At 37.8% G+C, this 22,773-nt stretch overlaps 1 protein-coding gene across 3 annotated transcripts; it reads left to right on the top strand.

Annotated features, from left to right (window-relative positions):
* The first annotated feature begins 1,810 nt into the window (after positions 1–1,810).
* LOC127628793 (transcription factor CP2) lies at positions 1,811–22,773 on the top strand. Of its 3 annotated transcripts, none has more exons than XM_052105684.1 (17): positions 1,811–2,092; positions 2,529–2,660; positions 5,686–5,837; positions 7,114–7,190; positions 8,736–8,841; positions 10,550–10,656; positions 11,824–11,976; positions 12,140–12,250; positions 12,492–12,580; positions 13,020–13,068; positions 17,402–17,443; positions 17,706–17,799; positions 18,062–18,152; positions 20,210–20,316; positions 20,789–20,931; positions 21,263–21,314; positions 21,422–22,773. In XM_052105684.1, the coding sequence occupies exons 2-17, from the start codon at positions 2,539–2,541 to the stop codon at positions 21,457–21,459; spliced, it is 1,533 nt and encodes a 510-aa protein (XP_051961644.1). In that variant the 5' UTR covers positions 1,811–2,092; positions 2,529–2,538; the 3' UTR covers positions 21,460–22,773. The 3 variants fall into 3 exon arrangements, with proteins under 3 accessions (XP_051961644.1, XP_051961643.1, XP_051961645.1); XM_052105683.1 differs by having other exon boundaries at positions 2,446–2,660; XM_052105685.1 differs by lacking the exon at positions 17,402–17,443 and having other exon boundaries at positions 2,446–2,660.

The following is a 22,773-nucleotide window of genomic DNA, read 5'->3' as shown; positions in this document are numbered from 1 at the left end:
TTTAATAACTTAAGTCAGTTTTTCCTTTAAACGGTGCCCACAATTTCAATTCTGTCAATTTCTATGGCATTTTATTTACTAAAGGAGTCAAAATGGAACAAATGTGATTAAAAACAGGAGTGATTTATTTTTCATTTTGTGATGCAACAATGAAGTAACAGGATTGAACTAAGACTTGGTCTCTATTCACTCAATTTACTAGAGATAACATGAGTAATCACACAAAATATGGCTTTATTGTCTACTAATGCCATGTGGACATTGAGGACATTCTACAGATTCACATAAAATGTGTTTATTTGTAATTAATTACTTTAATATATAATGTATGTAACAGTGTTGAAATTTGACCATTACCTCCTCTGTAAATATCACTGAAAATGCAGAAAATAAGAATAGAAGAATTTAGCTTCTTCACATGGCGTTCAAAAATTAAGACAATGCCACATTTTGTTGAACATGTGATTTTAATAAGGGTGAACGTTTAGTTAACTGGGCTGAGTCAATATGGGACACAAAAAAATGTAATTTTTTCCCCACTAATAATGAATTACTCCTGAGCAAATGTGGTTTAAGCACAATACAAACTTTGAATCTTCAAAATGCAAAAAATTACAATAAAATAAATAAAAAATATATCTTTTGAAGTACTTTAATGTTTATTTTTCCAATTAGAGTTTAGTCCCAGAGCAGAGGGACACGAGACATTTTTTTAAATTACATGTATTTTGCCATGAAGGTCGTTTACCTGAATTGTAAAATGGGGTTTAAATTGACCTAAGATGCATATTTGCAAAGGTAAAGTCAGTTGGACGCAAATGGCACCGCAATTTTGAAATCACCCAAATAAAAGCACTTACTAGTCTTATTACAATAAATTCTTTCTCTCTTCTGTTCTGCAATTTGACCACTCGATCTGTGTACTATTCTGGATTAATACGGACATTTCTTATTGTGGCACTGGTATCATTAATGAATGATTTCTTGGTACAAAGAAAATCTAGGGGGGCAATGCCACTCCAGCCCCCCCATTAGACCAGGCCATGCCGGAAGGCAAGTTCACCTAAAAAATAAAATTCTCTCATCATTTACTCACCCTAATGCCACCCCCAGCCTGACCTTTTTTAATATAAATCTCTACCTTTCACGAGCCCCAACCAGCAGGTGGCGATATGTAAAAATTATACAAATTGCCAAAAAAATAAGAAAGAAGACGAATGTGGAAGTGAAAGTGTAGATTTATGGTAAAAAAAAAAATAGGACTTAAATATTGATCTGTTTTTCACCCACACCTATCATATTTCTTCTGAAGACATTAATTTATCCTCTGGAGTCACATGGGTACCTTTTAAGGTGCCTTTATATGTTTTTGGAGCTTCAAAGTTCTGGCACCCATTCATTTGTATGAACCTAAAGAGCTGATATATTCTTCCAAACATCTTCATTTGTGTTCTGCAGAAGAAAGAAAGTCACACATTTGGGATGGCATGAGGGTAAGTAAACGATATGCAAATTTTCATTTTTGGGTGAGCTATAGGCCCACTTTAAACCAATTTAGACCATATTAGGCTGGTTTCATATAAAATGAATATGGGGTCTCCTTTAACCGGTGTAAAAAGCTCATCAAGGTCATGTTTCTGGATTTATTTTAATAACGCTGGTGGTGGGCAATAAAAGTTACACATTTGCATTGCAGCAATGACCGAAGCAAGATAACCATAATATTTTGGCGGTCATAAGGTAATACCGCGCCAGGGAGATAGAGGCCGCTAATGGACTGCTCACTACTCAAGTCATTTATGGAGGAAGACTACTGCGGATATTACGGCAATTTCCACAGAGTAGAAGAGATAAACAAACATGTAATATTATACATAAAGTGTTTACTCACCCACTCTTCAACACATCTTCATTTTAGTAATATTTCTCAGAATTGTCGCTGCGTTGTTACTTTTCACCCGCGACCGGATACAGAATTTAAACGTTTTCTTTTTAACAAAACGAAGTTGTCTTGTCAAAAGAAGAACGACGCTTGGAAAAATGTCGTGAAACGATGAGCTTTACCACACTCATTATCTGCTGGCTGTCAGAGGTATATACTCTCATTATGACATTTATGATAAAATAAGCCCATTATTTCTAATCACCTGTTAAAGTTATAGATATACTTTAACATAGTTACGCTTTTTTCCATCTAATTTCTATAATGTCATCATGTGTGGTTGTCACATGTGGATTTGCCCAAACATGGGGATTATTCTGAAATATTCAGCCTTGAGCATCATATTTTATTTGAAAATTGTATTACTCTTGGAAAACTGCATAAACCCATTAATATACCATGAAAATAATTTAATTCAATAATGTACTTGTAATACCATGTCAAAAACGTACTAATCCATAATGTGTGAACCTTTATTTTTTTAACCCCCTTTATATTTTTAGACAGGTATTTGTGATCATCCCTAAACCCAAAGGGAGACTATCAGGGCTGTAAATTAGTTTTTCCTAAGTTCATTTGAATTAAGGTGGAAAGTCATGGCTTGGGCTTTGAAACTACCTCTGGCCGATGAGGTGATCGAGTCTGGTCTGGTCCAGGACTTTGATGCCAGTCTGTCAGGAATCGGGCAAGAGCTTGGAGCTGGTGCTTACAGCATGAGGTCAGTTTGGGTGCTGACTTATGATCGTTTCTATTATTTCTAATGTTTAGTGATGACTATTTAGTTTTGAGTATCTGAGACTGTGGGGCTTGATAAAAGTCAATTATTGACCTATGTTTTTTTTATGTTTTTTTTTCCAGTATGTGTGTTTGTTTGTTTAATTAAGAAATGTTAAATTTTTTATGTCTGTTTTGCTTGGTTGGTCTGTTTATTTGGTCTCCTACTGAAGTCCACATGTCATTCTGGGCAGATTTAAATGCCATGATGAGTATTTTGGCACAGTCTAAACTTCCAGAGAGGCACATGCTGTGTCTTGTATTCTGTTACATGACTAACTTGTGCACTAAGCAAAAGGATACTTTTAGTAAAGTACAGGCCTTTGTGTGCCTGTATTATCAAATGTCTTGGCTTAGATGGTGTTTTTATAATGTACCACTATACTGTAGTCATAGTGAGTGACGTGTTCAAGTTTTGGATGACATGACCTTAAACTGCTTATCCTATATTTCTTTTTTTTTTTGGCCCTTTTGCATTATCTGCTAAATGTATCGAAATTATTGGTGTCATTTAGTTTGTTAAAATGAAGTGAATTCTTATGTTGAGAGGCAGATAGATTCACATTGCATAAGAGCTTTAGTTGGTGTCCAGGTAACTGTTGCAAAGCACATGTTCCAGTGTGGCTTTGCCATCTGTGCGATGTTGTGCTCTTAGATGTTTGAGTAGTGTTTGAAATGCACTCTGTTCACTTGAAGGCGTATCTGTAATGTACCTGGTGTGTCTACTTAGTCGTTCCATAATGCCTCACCCAAACTCATGTGTATCCTTGAAGAACATTATGGTCTCTATTTTCGTGAGTGTACAAAGCACAGCACTATGCACAACAACCGTGCATGAGAACGCTAATTCTAAGCACAATTTTCATGCAAGCACAAGTGGGCATGGGTGGGAGTGTTTGCGCGATCTGTGGGTGAATGCGTGCAAACTGTGTACATCCAAACCTGACAAGAATCACATTTTCTATACTTGTGTGTCACTGTCATAGAAGTATTTCAATACTTCAAATTTATTGCATGCAGTCCATTTCTTCTTATGAATATGCTGTATTTGTTTATTGTATCACTGTTGTTTGACAGGGAATTGACTATATAATACAACGCAGATGGTGAAATAACAGGAGAAGAACCTCAGAATTTAACTGCACTTGATAAAGCCCATTAGCGCTTGAAATTTCACCTAACCAACTGCCTGCATGAAAATAGCAAAACTTCATAGCCATGTCCATTGACTTTGCACCTACGACTACCGTCCCGTCGCACTTACACCCATCATCATGAAGTGCTTCGAGAGGCTCGTCATGAGGCAGATTAAGACCCAGCTGCCCCCCTCACTAGACCCACTGCAGTTTGCGTATCGTTCAAACCGTTCAACGGATGATGCCATCACCACAACCCTCCATCTGGCCCTCACCCACCTAGACAATAAGGACTCATACGTTCGAATGCTGTTCATAGATTTCAGCTCAGCATTCAACACAATCATTCCCCAGCACCTGATTGGAAAGCTGAACCTGCTGGGCCTGGACACCTCCCTCTGCAACTGGATCCTGGACTTCCTGACTGGGAGACCTCAGTCAGTCCGGATCGGGAACAGCATCTCCACCACCACCACATTGAGCACTGGGGCCCCCCAGGGCTGTGTGCTCAGTCCACTGCTGTTCACTCTGCTGACTCACGACTGTGCAGCAATGCACAGCTCGAATCACATCATCAAGTTCGCCGATGACACGACCGTGGTGGGTCTCATCAGCAAGAACAACGAGTCAGCATACAGAGAGGAGGTGCAGCGGCTGACGAACTGGTGTAGAGCCAACAACCTGTCCCTGAATGTCGACAAAACAAAAGAGATGGTTGTTGACTTTAGGAGAGCACAAGGTGAACACACTCCGCTGAACATCGACGGCTCCTCTGTGGAGATCGTCAAAAGCACCAAATTCCTTGGTGTTCACTTGGCGGAGAACCTCACCTGGTCCCTCAACACCAGCTCTATCACCAAGAAAGCCCAGCAGCGTCTCTACTTTCTTCGAAGGCTGAGGAAAGCACATCTCCCAACCCCCATCCTCACTACATTCTATAGAGGGACTATTGAGAGCATCCTGAGCAGCTGCATCACTGCCTGGTTTGGGACTTGCACCGTTTCGGACCGCAAAGCCCTGCAGAGGATAGTGAGGACAGCTGAGAAGATCATTGGGGTCTCTCTTCCCTCCATCAAAGACATTTACAAAAAACACTGTATCCACAAAGCAACCAGCATTGTGGACGACCCCACACACCCCTCACACAAACTCTTTACCCTCCTCCCGTCTGGCAAGAGGTACCGAAGCATTCGGGCCCTCACGGCCAGACTGTGTAACAGCTTCTTCCCCCAAGCCATCAGACTCCTCAATACTCAGAGACTGGTTTGACACACACGTGTCCTGAGTTGCACTTTAATTACTGTCACTTTATAACTGTCCGCTACCTCAATAACTGCTATGTGCATAGAACACTATCTCATAGTATGTTATGTTTACATTTTTAGAAACTGTCATCTTTTTGCACTACTGAGTACTGGTCGGCGCTGCACTGTCTATTGTCCTGTTCATTGTCAGTAATTTGTTGTACTGTCCTATACTTTTTGCACATGTTTGCACGTGCACTTTATATAGGTATATATAGGTAGTTTATATAGGTATTTTATTTTGTTGTGTAGTCTCATGTGGTCCTATGTTGGTCCTTTGTTGTTTTTATGTAGCACCATGGTCCTGGAGGAACGTTGTCTCGTTTTGCTGTGTACTGTACTAACTGTATATGGTTGAAACGACAATAAAAACCACTTGACTTGACTTAAAGCATATCGCTTAAGTGCTAGCGCTCTTAAAATAGGGCCCTATATCCCATGTACGGAATTGTAAAGCAAGACCTAACCTAAAGCATTGCTGTCAAGTCAATAAATTATGTTTCTCTTTTTCTCTCTTGTTGTTTTTCAGTGATGTGCTAGCTCTTCCCATCTTCAAGCAGGAGGAATCAAACTTACCTCCTGAAAGTGAAAATAAGATCCTTCCCTTCCAGTATGTACTGTGTGCAGCCACCTCTCCTGCTGTCAAACTACATGATGAGACACTCACCTACCTCAATCAAGGTCTGTTCAACATACTGGTTAAAAAACATTGAAAATAACTTCTACTTCTAATGTATTTGGAAAAGCTGTGGCAAAGCTATTGTGTAAAGCTATTTTATACACAAGAGTATTTTCTCACTGTTAAAATTTTGTTCAGATTTTCTTTTAAGTCAGTATGAAAATGGACCTGTGCCAAAGTGCATAATATAAAATTGACCCTATTTACTTAATAGACATTTCTGGTCTTTTGTGTACAATTTATTGGGACAGGTTATTCAAAAGAAAATGTACTTGTCTTTGTAATCTTTCAACAAAAAGGAATTACTTCTGAAATTACTTTTTTTGGGCTGATTTCACTAACCACTCTTCAACCCCTCCCCTTCAACCACCTTTCACGATCAAGTCCCGCCCTGGATTTTCTTTTCCATTTGTAGAATTACCTGTTTCACTTGGAAATATGTCACATTCTGTAAGTAAAATGGGTTGCGGATGCCATTTCATGTTAACATTAAGCTGTACATATGTCTCAATGCCATTATAGTCATAGTTGAGTCCACTTAAAGCTTTTGTTGGATTCTACTTAAATTATTTATTTGGTTTCATTGATTTTCATTGATTTCTGCCAAATTATGTAACCGCTTCCGACCCCTCTGTTTGGATGTGCTGCTTCAATATACTGTTCCATTCCTTGCTCACAGGGAAGTGTAATATGTAAGGTATTATGTACAGTCAGCCAGTTGTTATTGCAAAAGAAACCCAACAGGACATTGATGCAAATCAGAGGGTCTTGTATCACCCTGAGAGGGTTTATTTTGTGATAACAACCGGCTAACTGTACATTATCCCACTTATTACATGGCTACTAAGCAAATAAATAAATATTTGAACATAAAATATTGATTTGCATTGAAACTATGTAATTATGTGAGAAGAAATAAATAGCTGAACAGCTGAAATCCACCTCTGGTTTAGATCAGAGTTGTATAGAAGTTTATATTTTGTAATTAATGATAGTCTGTCTGCTCATTATCCAGCTCATTAAAAGACTACTTGCCAAATGCAATGCACGTGAAACATAAATTTTAGTTGAAATTAGTTTATTATCTTACATGTATAGATTGCACAGTGATTGGAGAATTAGTAAAGATGACTCTACCAAGAAATATCAGACCACTAGATGGCGCCTTTGACCAATCAGAATCAAGTATTCCGGAGAGCCGTGTAATAAGCACATTAAAAACATTGAGATGTAAAATCACATGTAATTGGTTGAAAAACGTCATATTATGCCCTTCAGGACAGTCTTATGAGATTCGAATGCTGGACAATCGGAAAATGGGAGAGCTTCCTGAGATCAATGACAAAATGGTTAAGGTGAGGATTTGTTGTCTGTTCTTCCACGTCACTAAGGATCATCCCTCATCATTCATGCTTCCCCCACACAGGAATATTCTCAAATCAGTGCTGGATCACTTTAGATGTTGAAAGTTCTTTAACTTTTCTGAAGTATGTGACTGTTTTTGTGTTAAAATACTTTTTCTAATCCCAGTTTAAAGGGATAGTTCACCCAAAAATTAAAATTCTCTTATCATTTACTCACCCTCATGCCATTCCAGATGTGTGACTTTCTTTCTTCAGCAGAACACAAAGATTTTTAGAAACATATCTCAGCTCTGTAGGTCCTTACAATGAAAGTGAATGGTAATCAGACTTTTGTAGCTCAAAATATCACATAAAAGAAACCAAAAAGTAATCCATATGACTCCAGTGGTTAAATCCATATCTTCTGAAGTGATATAATAGGTGTGGGTGCGAAACAGTTCAAAATGTATGTCCTTTTATACGTAAATCTCCATTTTAACTTTCACTTTCAGATGTGAAAGTGAAACTAAACAGGCACCACATGTGACTTTCAGATGTGAAAGGGAAAGTTATTTTTTGTTTTAAATATTGTTGTTTCTCACCCACACCTATTATATCACTTCTGAAGATATAGATTTTACCACTGGAGTCATATGGATTAATTTTGTATGTTTCCTTAGTGATTTTTAGAGCTACAAATGTCTGATCACAATTTACTTGCATTTTAAGGAGGTACAAGTCAAGCCAACCTTTATTTATAGAGCACACCAAAGTGATTTACAGATCAAACAAACACAATAAAGAGTGATATAAAAACAGATTGGTTGAAAGTTAAATATAAAACATAATAAATTAAATAAAAACATTTAAATACAACATCATGTATTTATCCATTTCAAACTATTCAATGATCTATTCAAAAGCTACAGAATAGAAATATATGTTTTAAAGAAGATTTAAAAATGGATAATGATGAAGCTGACCTCACATGGAAAGAGAGACTATTCCATAGATTAGGACCTATCAGAGCTGAAAGATTCTTCAAAAAATATTTGTTTTTGTTCTGCTGAGGAAAGAAAATCATACACATCTGGGATGGCATGAGGGTGAGTAAATGATGAGAGAATTTTCATTTTTGGGTGAACTATTCCTTTAAAATGCAGAGACAACAAAAAGTAAGCCATTTGTTTGTTAATTGTCTTGAAAACTGTAAACACTGTCTCTGTGGCATTATAAGTATTCCTGTTTGTTTTTAACAACCCGTTTAGCAAGACACAACAGCATTGACCTAACGAATGGTGTGAGTTTGGGGCAGGCTATTTATTTTTTTTGAGGAAAGGCAGACGGGGCATATCCAGGTGGCTGTTTGAAAACAATATTTCGTTTTGCTGTTCCGTTTGGTGCTGCAAAAATTACACACTAAAGCTTTAATTCGTGTTTCTGGAAACTGTCTGTCATTGTATTATATCTGAAGAGGGTCTGATGAATCGTATGTGTTTCGTTTGACTATGTGTGTTTCATATCAACTGCTGTTTTTCGTGTGGTCACTGTTTGCAGAGCATCATCCGTGTTGTGTTTCACGACCGTCGTCTTCAGTACACTGAACACCAACAGCTGGAGGGCTGGCGCTGGAATAGACCAGGAGACAGAATCCTTGATTTAGGTAAATACTGTTATCCACCACTGAGAAAAAGTGGAAAATAACATTAGAAAAGTTTTCCATTGGTATAATAATACTGTCCTTGGCTGTTAATACTGACCATAAAAGAATGTTGACGTTGCACGTCTTTTATATATCAATACAGTCTGACTTGCAACGATATTAAATGACAGACAGAAATCCTATAGTGTGCTTCTGACTTTGTGTGAAAGCAGGAATATAAGCTCAGCAAAGAAATCGAAAAAGAAACATCCCTTTTTCAGCACACTGTATTTTAAAGATAATTTTGTAAAAATCCAAATAACTTTACAGATCTTTATTGTAAAGGGTTTAAACAATGTTTTCCATACTTGTTCAATGATCCATAAACAATTAATGAACATGCACCTGTGGAACGGTCGTTAAGACACTAACAGCTTACAGACGGTGGGCAATTAAGGTCACAGTTATAAAAACTTAGGACACTAAAGAGACCTTTCTACTGACTCTGAAAAACACCAAAAGAAAGATGTCCAGGGTCCCTGCTAATCTGAGTGAACGTGCCTTAGGCATGCTGCATGGAGGCATGAGGACTGCAGATGTGGCCAAGGCAATACATTATAATGTCCGTACTGTGAGATGACTGTGAAGACAGTGCTACAGGGAGACAGGATGGACAGCTGATAATCCTCTCAGTGGCAGACCATGTGTAACAACACTTGCACAGGATAGGTACATCCAAATATCACACCTGCGGGACAGGTACAGGATGGCAACAACAACTGCCTGAGTTACACCAGGTATGCACAATCCCTCCATCAGTGCTCAGACTGTCCGCAATAGGCTGAGAGTGACTGGACTGAGGGCTTGTAGGCCTGTTTTAAGGCAGGTCCTTGCCAGACATCACCAGCAACAATGTCGCCTGTGGGCACAAACCCACCTTCGCTGGACCAGACAGGACTGGCAAAAAGTGCTCTTCACTGACGTGACGCGGTTTTGTCTCACCAGCAGTGATGGTCGGACTCACGTTTATCGTCGAAGGAATGACCGTTACACCGACTGTACTCTGGGTCCGTCATGGTCTGTGGCGGTGTGACACAGCATCATCGGACTGAGCTTGTTGTCATTGCAGGCAATCTCAATGCTATGTGTTAAAGGGAAGACATCCTCCTCCCTCATGTGGTACTCTTCCTGCAGGCTCATCCTAACATGACCCTCAAGCATGACAATGCCACCAGCCATACTGCCCCTTCTGTACGTGATTTCCTGCAAGACTAGCGAAGAGTCTTAATGCCATTGAGCATGTCTAGGAACTGTTGGATTGTTGGGTGAGGACTAGGACCATTCCCTCCAGAAATGTCAGAGAACTTGCAAGTGCCTTGGTGGAAGAGTGGGGTAAAATCTCACTGCAAGAACTGGCAAATCTGGTGCAGTCCATGAGGAGGAGATGCACTGCAGTTCTTAATGCAGCTGGTGGCCACACCAGATACTGACTGTTACTTTTGATTTTGACCCCCCTTTGTTCAGGGACACATTATTCCATTTCTGTTAATCACATGTCTGTGAAACTTGTTCAGTTTATGTCTTAGTTGTTGAATCTTTTTATGTTCATACAACTATGTACACATGTTAAGTTTGCTGAAAATAAATGCAGTTGAAAGTTAGAGAACGTTTATTTTTTTGCTGAGTTTATTTGAGATTAATAACATGCTTGCACTGACATCCTTCTCAGATATCCCGATGTCAGTGGGGGTAATTGATCCCAGAGCAAACCCTACACAGCTCAACACAGTGGAGTTCCTCTGGGACCCCTCAAAGAGGACCTCTGTGTTTATTCAGGTATCATACACTGCACTTCCCAACCTCAAAAATGACTTTCCCAGGCACAGCTCTTTGTCTTATCCTAAATCACTGTCAGTGGAGCCTTGAAGTGATTTCTTTACTTAGAAATCCCAAAATATAGTTTAATCTGTGTCTTTAATCCGTGTTTCATTTATTTAGTCACTGATACTGTGCAAAATTTTATTTAAATAAATGGTAAATTGTCTGCACTTATATAGCGCCTTTTTAACCTTAACGGTATTCAAAGCACTTTACACTGTGACTCATTCACCCATTCACACACATTCATGCACCAATGGTGGCAGAGCTGCCATGCAAGGTGCTAGCCTGCCATTGGGAGCAACTTGCCCAAGTCTTGTCTTGCCCAAGGACACTTCGGCATGTGGAGTCGTGTGGGCCGGGATTCGAACCACCAACCCTGCAATTAGTGGCTGACCCACTCTACCAACTGAGCCACAGCCGCCCGCAATAATGAAAAATAGTTTTAATTAATTGATTTATATCGTACAAAGTCCTGTAAACAGAAAAAGAGCTAAATCAGTATTTGGTGTGAACACTTTTGCCTTCAAAACAGCACCAATTCCCCTACTTACACCTGGACACAGTTTTTCTTGGTTGTTGGCAGATAGGATGTTCCAAGCTTCTTGGATAATTTGCCATAGTTCTTCTATTTCGGCTGTCTCTTCATGTTATTGCAGACTGACCCGATGTACAGTGGGGTGCTCTGTGGGGATCATGTCATCTGTTACAGGGCTCCCTGTTCTTTTATTCTATTCAATTTGAAAAGGGAATATTTGGGAGTACAAAATGTATATTTCTTAACTATCTTAAGACAAATGCTTTTGTGAAACATCTTATGTGCCTAAGACATTTGCACAGTACTGTACAACTAAATCCACTTGCGAGTTTTGGCACTGGCAAGCGCCACTCAATTTCCTTCAGAAAATGTTAAATCTAGTAAGAAGCACATTAAAAAAATTGCATAAGGTGTCCTTAAAAGATACACTTGATTCATAGGGCAATACATATTTACTGATCCAAAGTCCTGTCCTAAACCTAACCTTAACATTAACCTCTAAAAAAAACTCATATATGGGAAATGGTGCAGTGAGTTTGCCAAATATCAATCACCATTGTGTCATTATTTCCTTGCTTGTTTTAAAGGTTCACTGTATCAGCACAGAGTTCACTATGCGCAAGCATGGAGGAGAGAAGGGAGTGCCATTCCGTGTTCAGATTGACACTTTCAAGGAGAACGAGGCCGGAGAATACACTGAACACCTGCACTCCGCCAGCTGCCAAATCAAAGTTTTTAAGGTCAGTTGAGACCACAGCTGATAAACGGTTACAATGTGACAGTTATACTCCATTTCAGTTCAAGTCGTGCTTCACCAGTTCAGCTTTATTTTTGTGTACTCTTACTAGCGATACAGGATTTTTCAAGAAAATATGATCCTAATACTCATGATGATGTGTTTAGCCTAAGGGTGCAGACAGAAAACAGAAGACAGACAGAGAAAAAATGGAGAAACGAGCGCCACAAGAAAAGGAGAAATACCAGCCTTCATATGAAACCACCATTCTCACCGAGGTTTGTGACCGGCCCTTGGATGCCATGGGTGTGAAATGAAGGTCTAAATTAAATGAATAAATTGAACTGAATAAATTAACTTGAAATAAAGTATAATCTCTGCACAGACTGTGAAGACAATTGTTTTGAGTGACCAAATACTTGAAAGTGTTTTCAAAAGTTTTTGTATGCGTCTATCTGAAATTTTCCATAACTTGATTTTGGTGTATGGTGATATTTGTAACATGTTGTAATTATTCAGTGCTCTCCATGGCCTGAGGTTACATACGTCAACAACTCCCCTTCACCGGGTTTCAACAGCACCCCCAACAGCTTTCCTGTGATCGAAGGGTAGGCAAAGTCTCCTGACAAATATTCAACAATTCATTTAGACAGTATTTACAAACATAGAAATTGCATTGAGCTAATAAACAGGATTCCCATGATCATGGAAAGCCTGAAATGTCACGGAATTTTTAAATTGAGGCTTTCAGCCTGAAAAAGTAATGGAAATGAATAAAATCTTAAGGGAATGGAAATTTTGGTAGTGAATATAAAATTATGTAGTTATGCGTAGTTCTGCTATAAATTGCACTTTTTCAGTGCATTCTCTGTAATCAAGTTGTTTTAAAATCCTTTTGTAACTACATATGACTAGAAAAGTCATTAAAGTTCATTGGTCAAAAACTTTGGGAACCGTGAATAATCTCTGGCTTCAGTATTCTGTGATTTTTGTTCCATAATGTACAAGCACTTAAGGTCCTATGGCTTTTTGTCCCGCAACTTCTAGAAATGATTCGCCCAATCACCAGCCTGAGCCGGTTGCACTGTTAGCAGATGTAAGTGTTCTCCCCGCCCCTATTATTGGTCCATTGAAATCACTATGCTGTCAATAGGATAAAGTAACTTTCATGAAAGTGTTGTAGTCCCATCAATCTGTCCTTATTTAAACTTGTACATTTCACCCGTACATGTTTTTGTGGGGCTCATTCGCATTCTTTAATCATTCTCATTCTGCACTTTCTCTTTTGAATAATAAATGTTATGAATGTTGCAAGACAATTCTGTTTATTAGTGTGGGATTTAATACTTCATAAAACTTTCCAGTAAGGCTGTTGAAATGTATCTGTAATGTGATGTTCAGTAGAATGATTATCTGGCTTCAGATTTGTGTGTGTGAGAGAATGTTAGCTACTGTATTCTCCATGCTTTCTTTACATCCATGTACATGTTAGTAGTGAATGTTAATGAGTAACTACAATACTGCAGTAGTACATCAAAGACCCTTTGTTTCCACTCATATCATTGCAGCTGCTAATGTCCTGAAAATGCTTTTTTTTTTATTTAGCTTGTGCATGCTCATTGGCACACATCAGAGAACATATTGAATCTTCATTTGTTAGACCTACATTTGTTTTCGAATTTAACTTTATTTTGTTAGAAATGGGAATAGTTTACTCAAAAAAGAAAATTCTTTGATCATTTACTCAAGTTCATGCAGTGAAACACCTCCTTACGTGTTCCACAGAAGAAAGTAAAGCATATGTGTTTGGAACAAGTGAATGAGTGAATGATAACAGAATTTTCATTTTTGTTTGAACTATTCCTTTAATTTCTGATGGTTTGTTGCTTTTTAACAACTCCATGATGTGCTCATTAGGACTGGGTAAAAATATCGATTTTCCGATGCATCGAGATCTTCGTTTGAATGATATTGATCTTTTACTCTGCGGCAACCCTCTATAATGCAAGTAAATCACTCGCATGTGCGACCAAATTTCATGCTATGTGACTAAAATTGTCTGTGATTAGCCACTCTCTTGGAAACTTTCAGATTTCACTTTGATTGAATAGTATAGTGGAGATGAAGTTATTAGCACAGAAATCCTTCCACTGTGTGTTGAGAGTTTTGTTTAGCTCGTTCAGTGTGTCCAAAGATGAGATCCATGCAATCCATGTAATTGAATAATGTCTCCTTTAAGTGTTTCCCACAGCATTTTGTTAGACTATGGTGGGTGGACCTCTTACCCTCCCCCATTAGAAAATGTTTTGTACATTTTAAGTTAAATGCATCAATCTGGTGCAATTTGAGAGCAAAATTAAGAGGCTAGATCTATGAAGATCTTTGTGCTCTTGGAAACAATTTTGTGCTCTATTAGTAATTTAATCATAAATACATTGGTTTTATAGATATGAATGGTGATGACATGGCAAAAAATTCACATGGTATGGTATGCATGGTAAACGAGACCGAGTTTAATGCAGTTCACAAATGGTCAAAACACAAAATCGCAGAGCATACATTTGAGACAGGGCTTGACATTAAGCATTGTCATGTGCTTGTTCTCCAGACAAGTCAATTGGTCAGTTACTTGTCTGGAGGGGCATTTAAGTTACATGCTCAAGTAACATGTCAAAGTTTATGTTGTAAGTTTTTCACAAATTATGACCAATGCCCAACCTAATAGTGTACCTATGCAAACAACTCAATTCTCAGCGATAGAAATGGAAACTGCTCTGGGTATGGGAGGAGGCTATTGTCTTACGATAATTATTTTATGTTACGTATGGTAGTCAAATAAAGAAAAGTCTCAATCGCCATCATTAACAGCAGGGGTGCTCATACTTCTACGGAATGAGATCTACTTTTTCATTGTGATATTGCAGCAAGATCTACCATGTACAATTAAGTCTATAAATTATCGCCATACCAAAACTTCAGTAGTCTGTATGGAAATTTGACAATTCTCAATACCAGCTTCAAAACCACAACAAATAATAACAATAAATAAATGTTAAATATGGAAGAATGGTTTCAAGTTCTTAAGTAATTATTCAAGACTGTAAACACTCAGTAATAAAATAACAACGAAAAACAGCAACGAATAGAAATTAAGAAAATTCAGTGCTTTTTTAACCGCTTTAAACGTTTTAAACAGCAGTTAGGCTATCGAGTATTCAAGTGTGCATGTTTAGCACTCACACATACACCGCCTGTCAATCAAGCAGGGCGCAGCTGTTACTAGATCACTTGTGAATTATAAAATTATGTGCTCTTGATTACTTTCAACAGCAGAATAAAAATATTAACTTTCTAATAAGTGACACAGTCCTAGGCTATCACAAATATATATGGTTATTATAATTTTTTTGTTATTGACGTTTTAATCAATCTACTTGTCTGGTCGGGCAAGTAAAATTCTCTTCCACTTGCCCCTTCAAAAATCCACTTTTCCCGGATAAGCGTTAATGTCGAGCCCTATGAGCAATCAAAACAATTAAGCAAAAGAGTTGGATTTGCTCCTCAAGGGCCGGCTGCACCAGCTATACGTTAGTTCCAACTTTGCCTAGTTGTGGCATATATGGACGTTAAGTCACAATTAACGCGCTACTAAATAATTGAGCGTTGCACCATTAAACTTAGGAAAGACGTAACTACTTATGAACTGAATATTTGCGGAATAATGGTTGGAATAAAAAAGCTGACTAATACTTTATGACATAAATGAGCTCATGTTTTGCGTGACAGTCATCAATCATTTCGACATACAGTATGATGTTGACATTTACGAGAGAGAGAGAGAGAAAAAACCTTACTTTTAAGCTTCTCTTCAGCATGAAACCGATCTAATGGTGCAGTATTCAGGGTGAGTCGCCCAGTGTCAAGTTTCAACACCTTCAAAATATATAAGATATTAAAATTAATAAATGTCTATTTTTCAGCCTGTTGTATTAGTATTTATTTATCATGCCTTATTTATTTTAGGTACAGTTCCTATATATGGTTATGTACACTGGGCAAATATACTATTTGTCGAATCTACTTTTATTTAATATCGTATTTTAATGGGGATATCATTTATTACAGCTGACCGTTACGTGAGCAAACAAGGTTTGAACATCAACCGTAACAAGATCAAATTGAAGTTCAAAGATTTTAACATTTCTTTGTCCAAATTTGAAGGCGGTTTATTGGATCAATACAAGTAAACGTCATATTATGAACTACGCATTACTTTACGGAGAGCTTACGACCTATTAGTAAAGTCTTGCATTAAGAAAAGGTGGTGCAACTAAATTAAGCACTGACTTAGTTACAAACTAACTAGTGGTTACTAAGCCTAGCTGGTACAACCCTACCCAGATGCTGAAAATAGTTAAGTTGTCAGGTCCGCTGGTAATAACTTCAACAGTTTGTGTTTGTGTGTGTGTGTGTGTGTGTGAGCATGTGTGCATACAGCAGGGGGCAGGCTGAGGCCTACTAACTGGGAATGATAGATGCTTTGCCGAAGCAAGGGCACAAAACACAACGTTAGAGATCTTTTATGTTATTATGAGAAGTGTCAAAACATTTTTGGTTCATTATGAAACGGGCTGCCACAGTCTAGGTAATTTATGGCCTTTATTGTTCTTAACAGTCATTTTTTGATAATAAATAAATAGAGCAAAAAAAAAAAAAGAAACATTTAAATGTAATCACACACGAATGTGCTAAAGAAATCATTCACATTCACTCTTGTTAAATGCGCTCAGTGAATGATGCCTGTAGTCTTAAAGAGACAGTACCTATTTAGCATGTGTTCTACATATTGTAAATAGTACAAATTGTGCATGTAAACAAACATGTAACAAAAAATAGATGCAACATAGTTTATGCAATGTCAAGACATTTATTGATGGAATACTCTGAATATAAAAGCTGAAATGTGACCAACATGAGGAAAATAATAACTAAAAAAATATAATTTGTTACATTTATATTTTCGAATTGTACCTAGAAGGGTCACCTAGAAGGTAAGAAGGTCCTTTTATAATTAAAAGTATTAGATGAGAGAGAATTGCTTTCTTATGTAAGCAAAATGTACATTGTAACAGAAATATACCCACATTAATCAATATGGAATCTGAATCGAATCGAAAGAATCTGTATCAATACCCAGCCCTAGTGCTCATGCTTCTTTGAAATGTGTTGAAATGTATAGATTTTTTTTTAAATACCCCAAACATGAAATAATCGCTGTAAAGTTTATCGGCTGATGTTATACCAATCCGTTCATAACATATACACCCCCCCACCCCCTTAGTCACCACATGCTTCCTCATGACAAGATGTTAATAACACTCAAGGAAACCTTTAAAGATTTTAAAACTGAGAGACGTTCTGCCTTACAGTTGTCGTGCCATCTACTTAGAAGAGAGAGTGAAAGCAATCAGGTACATGAATTTATTTGCTAATATGAATGTGTTGAAATGTTTAATTGCTAAAAGGTAAAACTTGGTTGGTGTGAAAAGGTTTTTCAAGTTGTAATTAGTCAAAATTTTAAGATGGGTTCAGCTCAGGGCAGACAGTTTGAGGTGGTGTGTCTGACTTCAAAGGGGGACAACTGTTCAATGGAACTAGAGAAGAATTATGATCAGTTTATGGTCGGTGTGCTAAGGCCTATTTTGTCCTTTCTTTTTGCCCCTGAACAAACAGAATCTGTTGCCCACGGCAACGCCACAGGAAGCACTGCAGTGGCTCCATAGAAACCGTTTTTCGCCATTCTGCCGTCTCTTCACAAACTTCTCTGGTAAAGGGATGCTTGGGCTTGCATAAGTGTGCATCACATTCCATACAGCTGTCATATCCAAGCTTTGGTCACCCGGCAACCATACAATGCCACATCAGTCTTACATCAATGCCATTCTAATATTACATGCTCTCCAATCTAAAGACAGTCTCTATCAAATTATCTTATTGTGTTCAGTACATGTAGAAGAAACTAATAAGTCCATATTACATTTTGTATAGATTGATTTACCATATGTTGATTGTCTTGTGGATTCTCTCAGGGGCCGACCTGCTCAAACTAACCCGGGAGGATGTCATTCAGATCTGTGGCCCTGCTGATGGTATTCGGCTATTTAATGCACTGAAAGGACGGTAGGGTTCTATTCTGTTTAATTAGATATCGACCGATAGTGGATTTTGCCAATACAATTACTAAGGTGGTCAAAAAGGCTTGTATTTTTTTAAAAGTGACTAATAGAATCTAAGAATTTTTTTAGTCTTTTAATACTACGATAAGGTTTATTTAATATTATTATTATTCAAAAGACATAAAATTGGAGACATGATGTATGTGCTGATGGAGCACGTTTCCATGTACTCCATTTTTCTTTGCATGTTCTTGCATCAATTTAGAACACTTGATTATCTAATCAAAATAACATATGCATTGAAGTGAAGATACAAATATAATGAAAAGGATTTAGATACAGCTAATCCCCATGAAATTTCCGTGATTGATTTTATTTGACCTCTGCCGCTGTTATACAGTACGAACTGTTCAAAACTCCAGCACTGGCCACAGTGTATCATGGAGGGATAAACAAAAAGTTACGGAGGGATATAAAAACCTATCTGCAATTATTGGCATAGATTTTTGTAGATATCAGATAGTTTCAAAAAGCAACTTTCGGGTCCTGGGTTGCTCAGCGAATAAAGACGCTGACTACTACCTGGAGTCTTGAGTTCAAATCCAGGGTGTGCTGAGTGACTCCAGCCAGGTCTCCTAAATAACCAAATTGGCCTGGTTGCTAGGGAGGGTTGAGTCACATGGGGTAACCTCCTCATGGTCACTATAATGTGGTTCTCGCTCTCGGTGGGGTGCGTGGTGAGTTGTGCGTGGATGCCATGGAGAATAGCTTGAAGCCTCCACACGCATGAAGCCTCCACGCGCGCATTTTCTCTGTGATAACACGCTCAATAAGCCACATGATAAAATGCTCTGATTGACTGTCTCTGACACGGAGGCGACTCATCCCTCGCCATAGAGTCACTATGCCACCTCGATGCCCTAGAGCGCATTGGGAATTCCAAATTAAGGAGAGAGAAAAAAAAGCTGCTGCACCGATTAATCGTAAAACTGATATATCGGTCTACTTCTAGTTTAAATATACCGGTACTATACATTTACTGGATAGAGTTATTGTCCACTTCATGTACATGTCAGTGATAGACTAAGATAAAACGGTTAGGCCGATTAATATATTGAGATAATCAGCATTGGCCTGTACAACAGATGTGATCATTCTGCCTGGTGTCAGTTCCAACATCAAATGACAGCTTTGTCAAATGATAGATAGAATTGCTAGATTAAAAAAAAATTTTCCCCCAGATATTTTTTTAAATATAATTTCAATTAAAAATAGCATAAAATGAGTAGAGCAGCACAAATGTTTTTCCAACTAACATATTGGCCGATAAAGACAATTATCAGAGATTGGCCAATTGTTTAAAAACAGCTGATTATCAGGGCTGATTATTTTCTGTCAAAAGGGTGTGGAACAACGTGTTAGACTACAACTTGTGCTGTGTGTGAAAGATAATATCTCTTAGATAATGTGTGGAGTTTCACAAGGTGAAACTACATTTAAATCTTGTTATCACAACTAATCTGATGAATACGCTAATGTTCGGCACAGCAAGGAATATGGCAAGTTTTTTACAGCTAAAAAAATGGACCTTCATAATTCAGTTAATGTGTCAAGAATATTTAAAAAAATTAAGAAATCATATCAATTTAATGTGAGCCTAAGTGGCTATTCAGAATACAGGTTTATTTATAATGAGACTAGTTAATCTGCAAAATGGAAAACATGTAAATTCCGAAGAAAGAGAATAAAGTTATTAGTTAAATTTCCTTTGAAGTATAATCATCAATGATTTGAAACAACAAGGTAGCACCCTGGCCTGCTTTATAGATAAATTATTGGCATTGGTCATTAAAAGCCTATATAGGCCAACCTCTAATATATGTTCTAGTTTTTATTTGTTTGCATGTGTTTAAATATAGATAGATTGATGAATGGATGCACAGTACTTTATACATCACTCCATTTAGTTTCCATGTTTGTTTGTTTGTTTGTTTGTTTTTTAACCATTACTTTTACCATTGTTTCGTGAAAATAATTGTTTATATGCACGTTTCTGTACAGGGTTGTCCATCCAAGGCTTACCATTTATGTGTGCCAGGAGTCCCAGCAGGCTCGTGAACAGCAGCAGAAACATGAGAATGGAGACGGAACCAGCAACACCTTCTTCGGTATGTGTTTGAACCTAAACATTATACATTGATAAAAGTGACAAATGTTACTCAGAAATACGTCACATTACGGAAGGTATAGGTTGTTTAACTTCCGTAATGTGACTTATTTCTATGTGAAACGGAAAATTATTAGCGTGAAGTAATGTTGGACAGGAGTTGATTGGATCATCAAACAATGAAAACTGTTAGGCTGTGATATTCTTGGTTAATTTTAGTTTTCCCCACTTGCACAGGCTTGGTTAGGTCAGCAGGAAAGCTGTGTCATTTCAGAGTCATTCCAGTATCATTTGTCTAGAAGGTAGATGCGGTCAATTTTAATTCATGTTGCCTTCAATTTGACTGGACAAATTCCCTGAAAGTATTCATGAAACTTTAGCTTTTATCATCTGCCTATGTTGGAGAGTTTTGTGTCATTATTTGTCATTCTATGCATTCTTATCTTTCTCTTTTCCATTTGCTCTCTCTCTAGTGTATCATGCCATCTATCTGGAGGAGTTAACAGCTGTGGAACTGACGGAAAAGTTAGCTCAGCTCTTCAGCATCTCTCCTCGCCAGATCAGTCAGATCTTCAAGCAAGGACCCACTGGTATCCATGTGCTAGTCAGTGATGAGGTTAGCTTTTCTACTGCCTTTCTTTTTCTGTTTTCTATATATTTAGGCAGGTCAATTAATACTATTTGTTTTGACCTTACTGAGCAAGCAGCAAACATTCCCAACACTAAATCAAAGATTGGTCTACTGTTAAATTTGCTTACATTTAATTTTGAAATGTATCCCTTGTTGGCTGATTGCTGTAACAGTCCCTCACAGCCTTGGCATCAATTTAAATATGGCGTCTCCCCTGACTAAAGTCCATAGACATTATTTAGAATGGTTTTCTTTAAAGACATATATCATACATTTAATTCTATATGACTTTGTCTTTATGTTCCCATTCAAACAGATGATTCAGAACTTTCAAGATGAGATGTGTTTTGTCCTGGACACAATGAAAGGTATGTGCGAGCCAGTCGTCTTGAAACATTGAGAAGCTTTAACCCAGATATCTTTGTTCCTAGTAACCTTTGCTGTTTAACATGCACTCTTTTCATCGAATTTGCAGCTGAAACAAATGATGGCTATCACATCATTTTGAAGTGAAAACAAAAGATGTGTGGGAGTGAGCAGGCCCCAGTGTTTTTCTTAAGATTCAACCCACAGCCCCTACCCTCCAAACTTCCTGGGCCATGCCGGCGATGGATTTGCTCGGAATAGTAATGGAGACAATCATGGGAAAGAAAAGAGGCATCTGAACCCAGTTTGAAACCTTTACTGTATTGTTGTCCATGGAGTGTGCTGCCTCCCCAAAACTGCCCCCTTTACGGTTTACAATTGTATTAAATCACAGATTTTAAAGGCAGTATAAATGATTATGTCTCATGTTGACAATGTGCTAAGGCCTTACCGCCTGAAAAACAGAGATTTGGCTGGTATTAAAGACAGTATTATTTAGTGTTGTCTACTGCCTGGATGTCATCCCCCTGAGTTTGTGTCACATGTAAAGTGCTGTGTCCACATGTCTCAATGAACACACCCCATATAGATCAACAACACTGGAAGATCATGAACTTTTCTATAAATGATGACCATTGTCTTCAAACAGCAAAGGAAAGTTCATTTCGTGCACATGATATGCAGTGCTGTTTTCATGTTCTTTCATCTCTTTTATAAAGGCCTGGTTTAACATGTGATCTCAAACCTCATTAAGTCAAAAGTCAATGCGTTGTTGTTAGTGAGCAAATGAATGAATTCGACACTTGATATTTTTGTTTTGTTAATTGGCTGTTTTCACAGCTAGCAGCTTGACTAAAGCATTGCTGCATGAGTCTTTAATTTTTTCCTGAGTTAGATGTTGATTTTCTTAAGGATTATTTAATTGGAAATACCAGCTCAAATTGACTGACTCATCATGACTGTTGAGACATGATGTGAGCTTCTGTAGCCTTTATTCCTGATGATTCTCCAGGTGCTGCCACAAACGCACATTATTTTACAAACAGGAGATGACGCTGGTAGCCGTGGGCATTATCTATGTGTGTTTTAGTTTTTTTTGTTGTTAAACATTGTGCTTAATATTCGCCCCCACTTTTTTATTGTTGCATATACTAGAATCATTTTTTTTTTTACAAATGTCAGACTTACCAAAAACATTATTTTATGGTATACAAGAGATAAATCATGTTTTACTTTTTTGTTTCCTGTTGGAAATGACCACTGATGTAGTAATCATCCAGATGTGGTAAAGGGGAAATAACATGGCACTGCTTGAGAAAAGGTAGCTGTGGTTATTGCTAGATGCAAACCAGACCAAGATGGTGAAGATGTTAGGTATCATCTGTTGTGACCCTTTACCTTGGCATTGCAATAATTAAAATTACTTACCATGGAAGAAGCTGATTTGTTTTGTATGCTAGA

The sequence above is a fragment of the Xyrauchen texanus genome, chromosome 35 (genome assembly GCF_025860055.1).
Source record: "Xyrauchen texanus isolate HMW12.3.18 chromosome 35, RBS_HiC_50CHRs, whole genome shotgun sequence".
In the NCBI taxonomy this organism is placed as follows: domain Eukaryota; kingdom Metazoa; phylum Chordata; class Actinopteri; order Cypriniformes; family Catostomidae; genus Xyrauchen; species Xyrauchen texanus.
This window is presented reverse-complemented; position numbering and strand designations above follow the sequence as displayed.